The 12130-nt window shown below is 34.4% G+C and overlaps 1 protein-coding gene across 1 annotated transcript in view; it reads right to left on the reverse strand.

The window, feature by feature from the left end:
* Nucleotides 1-3741: 3741 nt before the first annotated feature.
* The window catches only part of LOC106878624 (protein IWS1 homolog), a 71330-nt gene continuing 62941 nt past the window's right edge, over nt 3742-12130 (reverse strand). The window contains exons 11-14 of the mRNA XM_089359121.1: nt 8391-8499; nt 7912-7971; nt 6281-6389; nt 3742-5828 (exon numbers count right to left, since the gene is read on the reverse strand). Coding sequence (XP_089215247.1) covers nt 5703-5828; nt 6281-6389; nt 7912-7971; nt 8391-8499 — 404 coding nt within the window. The 3' untranslated portion in view covers nt 3742-5702. The remainder of the gene's footprint in view (nt 5829-6280; nt 6390-7911; nt 7972-8390; nt 8500-12130) is intronic.

Consider the following 12130-nt stretch of genomic DNA (forward strand, 5'->3'; position numbering starts at 1 on the left):
TTGCTAGCCTTGGTCAAATTTTCCAATCCATGCCAACATGGACAATGGACGTTAAATGATGATGATGATGATGAAAGCAGGTGGAGATAAAGTTTGCAAAATAGTTGAAAATTTTCAGTGAATCATGCTAAAACCTTGAATAGAAAATATTGAGTTTATTTTTGTTGGAGTGTGGTTTTAATTTCTATTAACGATGAGTAGATTTTTGTCTGGCATTCTACAAGAATAAGTTTTACAATGTTTAGGTTTAACACAATATCTAAAATGCTGATAATGCTTAAGTTGAATGCCTTTGTAAATTTATCTAGCTTGTATCAGAAGATTGCCAGTCTATAATCTCTTGTCCAAATGGTTCTCTTCTATGGCGTGAAACTTGGCCAATGTGTGCCAATTTCCAGAAGCTGGAAGTCTTCAATTGCTTCTGTATTTGTCATCTTCTCTGACCGTGTTTCAAACTGACAACTTTAAGCTTGCTGTGATCTCTCATCTCTTGAGGGAACTATGGTGGTTCGGTCAGAGCAGCGCCCCCACGAACTCATCCAGAAAGCGATAGCACAAGATCCTCCCAAGTGGGCGTAAGCTGAAGACATGGCTCATGACAGTCAAAGTAGATATGGAGCTTGTTTCCAGCCTTTGAATCTTTGGTGTTCATCACTGGAACTGGGAATGGATTCAACATGCTGCAGAATCGGCCACCAACAGACATGCATGGACCACTTTCACCTGTGACATGGTGAATTAAATAGGAGCTGGTCTAACCCCTCCCAAGTGAATGCTGTTACAAGACAAAAAGACAAGAAGTCTATAATCTCTATACAGCCCTATGGTTAGGAAAGTAAATATATTTTTGAGTGTGTTTAGGATGTACAGAATCCAAATCCAGCTTCTTTGCAACTGACCATGCTCACTACTTTCTCTTTTCATTTAGGGGTTATAGAAGAATAGAAGAAAACTTTTAATTTCACTTATCATACTAAACTCTTTTTGGAGGAGGGTTTTCGAATTTTACAATGTTGAAGTGAGTAAATTAGCTGTACTTCTTATTTTCTATGCTATTAAACTTAATGAAAATATGAACTCTAATAGCAAAATTTTGATGGTATAAGAATAGTAGTAATACTAATCTTTTAAATAAAAACAAACTCACAAATTTGTAGCTGAGTGGTACAATTAAGGATTCTAGAATTCTCATGTTGTTAGTTACATTATTCATTATTTTCTGTCTGTACTCACTAGCACTCTGTGATTTCATCAAAGCCAACTAATTTCATTTCAGTGAGCGCTTACTCTCTATAATATTTCACATCCTTTTTTCCAATAATATCGTGATCCATTCTGACTCTTTCAACAACACTGCAAGGTTTTCACTTCTTTTTTTTAACCAAAACTCTGATTATATTTGTAGTTTAATGATCTATAATTATCCTGCAATAATATGTTAGACTTAAAACCAGGTCAGTCTCTAGCAAGATCTTAATTTGGATACAGAGGAAAGAAATTAAATACTGTGAGGCTTTTAATCTAGCACTTTGCAGTTTTTAATTTATCTCACATCATCCACTTGACCCTTTTGTTACCATATTTCTGTTGAAATACAATGCCTCTGTTTCAATTAATTTTGAAAATAATGAAAAAATGTTTTAAACTAGCAGTACCCATGAAATTTCTATGACCCATTTTGTGGTACAATGTTGGCTATAAACATCTAACTCAGTAAGTTATAATACCCTGTCATTTCCTTCATGGTCTTTTGATCAATTTCCAGCAAACCTTGTTTGTTCTTAATGGTCATGTTCTCTCTTCTAGCCTGTTTTTTTTTCATTCTGGCATATGCAAAATATTCTTACCTGTCAACTTTCATATTTATCTTGTTTCTTGGTTAACAACTCTCACATTTTTCATATTGGCTTCAGCTACATCATTCATCATACAACACGTGGCTCTGTGGCGTGCAAGAGAGACGATTGCGCTGGTATGGACATGTGGTGAGAATGGAGGAGGGTAGCTGCGTGAAAAAGTGCCATACCCTAACAGTTGAGGGAACCCGTGGAAGAGGTAGGCCCAGGAAGACCTGGGCTGAGGTGGTGAGGCAAGACCTTCGTACATTGGGCCTCACCGAGGCGATGACTACTGACCGAGACCTTTGGAAATGTGCTGTGCGTGAGAAGACCCGGCAAGCCAAGTAAGATCGTTGCCAGTGCCCTTGGACTGGTTCTTGTGCGGGTGGCACATGAGATGCACCATTTTGAGCGTGGCCGTTGCCAGTACCGCCTGACTGGCTCCTGTAGGATTTTCGAGCGAGATCGTTGCCAGTGCCCCTGGACTGGCTTGTGCGGGTGGCACATAAAAGACACCATTTCGAGCGTGGCCGTTTTCGTGCGGGTGACACGTAAAAGCACCCACTACACTCTCTGAGTGGTTGGCGTTAGGAAGGGCATCCAGCTGTAGAAACTCTGCCAAATCAGACTGGAGCCTGGTGTTGCCATCCGGTTTCACCAATCCTCAGTCAAATCGTCCAACCCATGCTAGCATGGAAAGCGGACGTTAAACGATGATGATGATGATGATGATGATTTCCTCTAGAATTAATGCTTCACATCATCCCTGATTCACCTCTATTTATTCCTAATTCTTATGTCTACTCTTTGTCCAATATTATTACCAAATATATAATATCAAGTACTTCTTAAATTATTGCAAGTGAACAGGTTGCAGTTTCAAAGTGATGAAAATATTTTGACAAATTAAATTAAATGTTGAAATGAATCTAACGGTTTTTGTGTGTTTTTAAATGGCTTGTAAACACCTTCCATGCTGCAATTGCTTGGGTTTCAGCACATGATCTCAGATCAGGTCGCTTGCTATGCAAGTACATCTCCATAATTCTTAAATTATTGTATTACTGAAATGTAGTTTGGTGTATTACAGTAGACAATGATCATAGAGCACAACAGCAAGAATTGAGTAGAGAGAGGTAGAGAAGATACAGTGTAGTAGATAATATCTGTACCAAGGATATACTGATACATATCTTTTACAAAGAAAGTTAAGAGCTTGATTATTAATATATAGATAGTTGGGAAGCTCCATTCCCAAGATATACTGTTAGACATATTTAATGAAGAAATTCAGGAGTACAGTCAATAATATTGTTGTAAAAATCCCATATTCATAGCAAACTGTTAAACATAATTTATGAAGGAGCACAGAACATGTTATTAATGATTTTCTATACATGTTAAATCATCAAGTAAATAGTGAGAGAGAAAGTCAAACACTATTGGTACATGTGCACACACACACACCAATGTTGTGCACATATAAACACATGCTGTCTACTCTCTCATACACACAACTAATTGTCTTCAGAGTATGTATGTGTATACAAGTCATTCATTTAATGTCCTCCCTCATTCTATCATCTACACACTTTTACCATAGCACTTTAATATAGTTGATAATTTGTTGTTATTAAGCTAGTGTTTGGAATATAAATAAACATAAAATTTTGATGGGAGGTTTAATTTTAATCACTTTAAAATCAAGGAATTTGTATCATAGAATTAGGAGAAGTCTCAGATAAGTTTCTATCAAAAGAGTTAAATACTGATTTTGTACTGCTTGCTGCTGATGATCACAACATATTTTGTATGCAGTTTGAAGCAAATTCTTTGATCCTCCGAGAACTATTAACCAAGACAGTCAGAGTACCAGAAATTGAAATAAAAAAAAAAGAGAATCTTATATAAAGACACTTTTCTTCGTTTATTGAATCAGAAATTGGTAAAATATGTAAAGAAAAGAAAAATATAAGAAAAGTTCTGTTCCAAAGACATACAGGGATGATGATGAAGATGGTGATGATGATGATGATTCTTTCTACTATAGGCATAAGGCCTGAAATTTGGGGAGAGGGGACTCATCGATTACATTGACCCTGAAGGGATGAAAGGCAAAGTCAACCTTGGTGTAATTTGAACTCAGGACATAAAGACAGACAAAATCTGCCAGCTCGCTACCTTGATGATGATGATGATGATGATAATAATAATAATAATAATAATAATAATAATAATAATAATAATAATAATAACAACAACAACAATTGTGGTTTCAACTGTTGGTAAAAGACCAGCAAGTTCAGGAATGGGTTAAGTTGATTACATCAACCCCAGTGCTCAATTGGTACTTATTTTATCAACCCCGAAAGTACGAAAGACAAAGTCGGCCTTGGTGGAATTTGAACTCTGACTATAAAGACAGACAACATGCCACTAAGCATTTTACCCAGCATGCCGCCTTTTCACATTCTAAGTTCAAATTCCACCAAGGTTAATTTTGGCTTTCATCCTTTCAGGCTCAATAGAATAAGTAGCAGTTGAGTACTGGGGTTAATGTAATTGACTAACCCCTCCCCCAAAATTGCTAGCCTTGTGCCAAAATTTGAAAGCATTATCATTATCATCATTGAAGATGTCACACAGGATTCAATATTCAATAATAATAGTAATAATAATGCTTTCAAATTCTGGCATGAGGCCAGCAATTTTTTGGTGGGGTAGTGGTAAGTTGAATTCATTGACCCCAGTGCTCAACTGCTACTTATTCTATCGACCCTAAAAGGATGAAAGCCAAAATCAACCTTGGCAGAATTTGAATTTAGAACATGAAGATGCTGCTAAACATTTTGTCCAGCAAGCTAATGGTTCTATCAGCGCATCGCCTTAATAATGATGATGATGATGATGACAACATTGGCACCTACAAATTTGAGGAAGAGACACAATCAATTACATCAAGCCCGGTTTACTAGTGGTACTAGTAAACTGGCAGGTTTTTGAACTCAGAATGTAAAGAGGTGACAATGCAATACTCTACTGTATCTGCCACTCCACTGCTTAATAAGTAACAAAATATCTTTTATGATAATCATAGTTTGTTAGACACCTTTGTTAGGCAAATAAAGTTAAGATATTGCCTAAGGACAAAATACAACACCTGCAGCATGTAAAAACTTGGTCTGATACAAGCCAAGCACTTGGGTGGTAAGGATTTTTATATAGGTATGAATATTTTTTTTAGGGTTAGCATATGTATTATTAATGACCTTTCCAAAGATATTACTGACATGTGAAATGGTTGAAAATTAGAATTAAAAAAAAAAACAATTCCTAAGCTTGATTCACAGAGTTAATGGAATTGCAAAGAGCATCCAGTAATGTTCAGAGTAAAGTGAAGTGGATCAGTTCCTATTAGTAATTGAAACTGAGTGCCAACCTGCAATGTGGTGGAAAGACAAAGATTTTGCCACCTCATTGTAATGCTGAAAGTAAAAAAAAAACAAAATAATAATTGTTTCAAATTTTGGCACAAAGCCAGCAGTTTTTGAGAGGAGGGGGAAGTTGATTATATCAAAACCAGTACTTGATTGTTACTTATTTTATTGACCTCAAAAGGATGAAAGGCAAAGTTGACCTCAACAGAATTTGAACTCAGAACATTAAGACGGATGAAATTCCCCTATGCATTTTGTCCAGCAAGTTAACAATTCTGCCAGCTCACTGCCTCAATAATAATAATAATAATAATAATAATAATAATGATAATAATAATAATCTCTTGTTTTACTGGAGATAAACTGATTTCAATTCAGTTTCAATTGTTGTTGTTGTGTGTGTGAAAAGAAAAGAATAGAATATGAATCATAAAGACATGTTACGTCCTTCAATACTGATTGTGACAGCACGTTGAGTTTTCATTCGCCGTTTCTTTTCCTGGAACTGACGCATTTGAATTTCATATCTTGAGAGAGCTTTCTTTGATGACTTCTGTAAGGATTGAGAAGAAGAAAAAAAATGAATTCAATTTATAAATATTGTTACCAATATTATCAAAAAAATCTTTAAAAACAAGTTTTTCTGAGAATACACATGTTCCGGTTGTTAATTTAAATAATACAGATTTTTATATCTTCATTGTTTTACTGTTTGTCTTTCGATTGTGACAGAACATGAAGAAGTAAGCAATAGAGCATCTCTTTGGTATCATCTCAGTGATTTTCAGAGCTCTCAAACACCAGACAAACTATTTTGTAAAATGTTTGAAAACAACTTGCTAAGCAATAATTGAAGAGGGATAAAAATCTCAGAAAGAGAGGAAGAATTTGAATATAAAGAAATACAGCAAAAGGAAAAGATAAATTAAATATAGGGAATGAAAGAGAGGGATAAAGATGCAGAGACAGTATAAAAGAGAAAAATGAAGTAAATGATTGTCTTACCCGCGGGTTTTCATCAACATTCCATTTTGGTCGTACCACATAGTCTTTGTTGGAAGGCATAGGTACACGAGCTCTATAGACCCAGCCCTTCTCACCAGGACGAAGTGCTCTGCAAAGGAAACAATAGGATGTAATATAAGAGAAGCTTGAAATTCAATACTCTATGACTAATAGGTTAATATCAAAAAGAGGAATAAACCAAGCTGTAAAATCCTTTCTTTCATTAATTTAAGTAAAATGCTTGGTTTTAACACAAAATACATGTTTAAATCTCTTAGCAAGAACCTCATAATACCTGTAGAAGAGAAATAAAGCTCTAACTCAAATAAGTAACTGATTCATATAGGATTAAATGTTATGTTCAGAGTGACAACAGTGAATTTGAACTCATTATCCATGGATTGATAGCCCAATACTTTATGTACTTATCCATCACAATATATAAATATTTGTTATTATTGGAAAGACAGGCTAAAATATTTTGTAAAACAAAATTAAGCTAAAGGTTTTCTTTAGTTCAAACAGATGTTAATGTTCAAAAAATTCTTAATAATTTGAAACTTGGTTAGAGAAAGAAAATAGAAAATAGCAGGAATCATTAGCATCTAAAAAAAAAAAAATTTACAATTTCAGGTAATTACAAATTATAAAAAAACTTCATGTTCAAAGGAAAGTCTGATCTTTGTTAGCATGACAGCAGCGGACACAGTTCAGTCATCATAGATCCTATCAGTGCCATATAGTCACCCCAAACCAACTTTACATAAAGAAAAAGTTATAAAATTTTAATTTTAAACTAATTCTTAATTTCTTGAATCTCCTCTTTTCTTTGTAAGTCACTGACAATTCATTAGATTTTGGTCTTCTTTCCTTCACTAATATACTTTCTATTTATAAAGAATTTTCTGTGTACATGTTTCAGCACACTAAAACCTACATGCACTATTAATGATATTTCCCTTCTCTCTAAATTAGGCAGTATGAATGTCATAATTTCCACAGTTCTTCCCTTGTAGTTCTCATGCTTCCTGTTATTAGAATTTACTATATACAGTGAAGCAAGTAAACATTATGGTAATTTCATCCCACTTCATTTTGAGTTCAGGTTCTAGTATCAATAAAACAAATACAAGTAACATATCAGAGTAAGTGAAACAACTCCATAAACAATACACCTGCAAATAAAGCTACTACATTTGCTGCTTCCTTTGCTTCTAATTCCATTCTGCACACAGCACAAAAAAATCCTCTTGCTGTTTCACCACAAAAATTGTCAAAATTCACTGAACTTAAAAAAGTTTGCAGTCCAATGAATGATCAGTTATATCAGGACATGTGTACATGCTCTCCATGATGAGATATTCTCCTGACTGCCAATTACCAGCCTATTGCCCTCACTATTGATATCTTAAAAAGATTGAAGTAGTTGTAAACAACCAACTCCTTTAGTAACTACAAATTTAGCTCCTTCAAAGCCAAATCTATTAGACATCTTTTCTCCAGTGATCTTCTGTTCTTGACAATATTTTCTGTTATCTTATAGAAAACCTTTATCAGAAAAAGCTAAAAACATAAATCTCTAATCTGAGACTAAAACTATAAATTAAAAATTTTTATGAAAATCAGCTTACTTTTCTTCACTATTTAATGCTTTATCTATGTCTCTCCGGGGTGTTTCTCCACCTTGATCACTGTAATGAAAAGATTTGTTGGGGTCAAAAAAGATAACATCAAGAGAAATGAGTGATAGGATGAAAGAAAGGACAATTATTTTACATTAAAGTAGGTACAATGGTTGTGAGGTTAAGGTGTGGACTATAGACCATAAAAGACATTTGGTTGTAAAACATGCATGCCAATGAAATGCCATTTATATATGAAGGCATAAAAAAATTGAATCAGTATAAACAGTGCTTAATTTTGTAAATTTTATGATATGTGCATAAAATAAAGAGATAAAGCATTGTCATGTAGAATTAGCAAGTAATTTTATTTAAACTAGTAATGAAAAGTCAGCAACTAATACAAACTATACTTTCTAGGTGGGAAGTCAATGACTAACTTGAAGGAAAAATAAAGTAAGAGAGAAATGCTAAAATAGAAAGCGCACCTGACTCTCCGTTTTTTAGGCAACTGTTGGTAATCTCTTTCTTCTCGATCTTCTTTTGACAACATACTATAGTCTGATGTTAAGTTGAAAATTGGTCGAGACCATTCATCTGAAATAGACATATTCATTTTTTAACTTCCAAAGTCATTAAATACAACAAACATTTTACAAATTATATTTTTCAGATCAGGCAAATGGATTGATATGTTAGAAAGATGCCAGCTAAATCAAATCTTACTACTACTGACATACTACCCAAGTCACTTAACTTTTTTGGGGAGTAATTTACTACAGTGTAACTTAGTACCACAGACACAAAGTTGTGGGAAGCAACTTACTAGAGGTTCATTAGCTTGCCAAATCATATCATATACTTAGAGATGAGAAAAAAAAAATGTCAGATAATCCTCTAAACAATCACGTTACTTTGGCCAGTGGAACATCATTTAACTGACTATGTATTAGCTGTAATGGTGAGATTAAATCCTATTCATATGGGTTACAACAGAGAAGATAACCTTCTGGAGTACTATCATACAAGACATGCCCAAATATGACTCATACAAACCTTTCAATGATTACTCTCAAATGTAGTATAACAATAAATGCACTGAAGGTCACAGGTTAGAACACCACTTGCCTGAATACCCTTAGTTAAACATAGACAATGGAGCTGGCATTAATAATTTCTTTATTCTTTTCTTTTATTAGTTTCAGTTCTTGGACTTCAGCCATGCTAGCATTCTACTTTCAAGGGTTTTGGGTTTCTGCATAATTTTCATCAACCAAATTTTGCTCACATGGCATTAGTAAGATACACTTGTCCAAAGGATGCAGTGAGATTGAAACTGAATCCATATAACTGTAAAGTGAACAGGCCATACCTGCATCATCAAGAAATCATTTACAAAAAACAAACAAACAAAAAAACTAGTATTTGTTTAAATGCCATATTTGTAAATAATATGCATTTACATATAATGTGCATCACAGATTGATGCACATAGAAAAAAGTGTCAATTGCTGTCTAAAATACATCATAAAAGTTCATGAATTTTAAATAATGCAAAACTTGAATTTGAGAGTAACCTTTGAACTTCACTGGTGTAAGCTATAGAATAACACTAACAGTGTGAAAAATCACATGACCATGACTTACTTGGAAAATCAACTTCATTTTGATGATGATGGAATATTTAAATAAGCTTTTACTCAATTTTAGCATTTAATTTGTACAGTGATGCATAAGCAAGTAATTTAAAAAATTTCTTGAACATTTTTATAATGCTGTTTCTTTTCTTAAACAGTCTTTGAACTTTCATGTTTTAAACATCAAACATCTAGGATCTGACAAAATACTTTTGTTCTAATTAAAAAAAAAAGAATCTTAATAATCTGAAACAGCATTTTAAGTTTTCAGGTTAAAAACCATAAAAAAAAAACCTCTCAGTGTTTTGTTTGCAATTTCGTAGAACAAGAATTGTGTTGATATCGTATTGGTGTCTATTTATTGTAGGGATTTCCATCAAGTCATAAACAAAAAATAGAGGTTTATTGCTATCAATGTCAATTTTATTTTCTGAATGCTTCATATTGACAATCAGAAGTAAAATATTGCCATATTTAACCAGATATTGGTCAATACAATTTCTTATAAAAATATACTGAATATTTAATATAGTATCATCTAATAATAATTCTGCTTGTATCTCTGTTACTTAGCCCATCCATAACACTTTGACGCGATTAGTTGAAGGGAAAGGCAAAGAGTGAGAAAGAGGGAGAGTGCTGTGTATTAAGTCTATAAAATTGTGCATAAAGTATATAAAGTAATCATCTGTTGTAAAGTGGGTTCCTCCCACTGGTGTGATGTGTGACTGCTGCTGTATTGTAGTTGCTGTTTTACGCTAGTAGCCACAATAGTTACTAGTTATCAGATACTGTTGTATCTCTTTGTACTGGAATAGTAATACATTAACTTCTTCTGTCTTACCATTGCTGATAGCTCCACTAGACACTGACTAGAACTGTCAACTCTCGACCCTCTCTTGATGACGGCTACCGGTCTATTTATAATAGCTGCATCCTACCACTTTTTACCGGGAGGGATATACAGTTTCACTATACAACATCCCTTTTAATCATTTTATTTAACAATCAATTTCTTTTATTCACCCCACCTCCTCCTCCTTTTTAATATATACTCAATATCTTTTGTTCTTAGGGTCTTCTTTTAGGAATTCAGTTTTCTTCCTTTTCCTTGTACGTGTGGTTTTGACTTTTTGTAACAGTGTTGGAACCTGAAAAATGTCATAGCCAATCCATTGGTATTTCTACTCTTGTTTGTTCCTTTTCTATGACTCTTTCTTTAAGCTGATTTCTATGCCCCCTTTTCATTCCATTTCTGCTTCTTACACCAGACACCATTCTTCCTACATATGTTATAATTTCACCTTCTTCCTAGTATTGCTTGCCATTTTCGTACATTCTTATATATACCTTATCACTGATTCTAAAGAATTTTGGCATGTCTTTACCAGTACATATTTTTTTCTTTACTGGTAACAGTTTATCAAATACTGATTTCACCTTTCTGGCAAACATTAATTCTGCTGGTGGACTTCCTTCTGGCACATCTGGGTTCAGAGTTACCCTGTATACCCTTAAGAATTGTTGGATTGCAACCTAATCCGTGGCTTCCTTATTAGCTTTCTTTAAAGCTCTCTTAAAAGTGTCCACGAACTGTTTGGCCTTTCCATTCAATCTAGGGTGATATGGTGCTATCATTTTATGTTCTAACATGAACATCTTGCAGAATCTTTTAAACTCACAGGATACAAAATGTGTTCTGTTATCAGAGACAATTATATTCAGTAGACCAAATCTTGCGAACAGCTCGTGTATGAAGTATATTACTGTATATAAGGTTGGTTGTTTACACCTTGCAACCTCAGGCCATTTTGTGTAGCTGTCCACTATTATTAAGTAATAATATCCATTTACCAGACCTGCAAAATTGATATGCAATTGGGATCATGACTTCCGGCCAAGGTTCACATTTTCTAGTTGGTAGTTTTACTGCCAGTGCACATCCTCTGCAGCCTTTTACCAGGTTTTCAACTTCCTTGCCTATGCTTGGCCAGTATATGAAACTTCGCATCAGCGCTTTCATTCTAGAGATGCTTGGGTGTCCCACTTGGAACTCTTTTAGAATTTTCTTCTGTAATGTCTGTGGTATGACCACCCTCTGAGCGTACGTTAATACACCATCACATATAGAGTACACACTCACATCTTTGCAAACAGACCTTTCTTTATTTCCTTTTGTTGACCAGTTTTCTTTTTGTCATTCCTCACATTTTCTTTTTTTCTTCTAAAGTTACTGGTAGTTTACACTTGATGTTCCACATCACATATTTTGTTTCTGCTTCTGCTCTTAGTGTTGCTATTATGGTGTCCTTCAGCAGTTCATTATTTCTCAGAATTAACCAAAACAGACTACCGGCATGCCCCAATGTTTTTGAAGACAGACCACCGGCATGCCCCAATGTTTTTGAAGACAGACCACCGGCATGCCCCAACTTCCATTCTATAATCATAGTGTAATAGAATGGTACTCCACTGCTGCAATCTGTTTGCCACATGTGTTGGGATTCCTTTCTTGGATCTGTATACTGTTATTAGAGGTCTATGGTCTGTTTGCAACCAAAATCGTCTGCCGTGACTGAATCTGTGGAACA

The sequence above is a fragment of the Octopus bimaculoides genome, chromosome 10 (assembly GCF_046866305.1).
Source record: "Octopus bimaculoides isolate indiv1 chromosome 10, ASM4686630v1, whole genome shotgun sequence".
NCBI classification, from domain to species: Eukaryota; Metazoa; Mollusca; class Cephalopoda; order Octopoda; family Octopodidae; genus Octopus; species Octopus bimaculoides.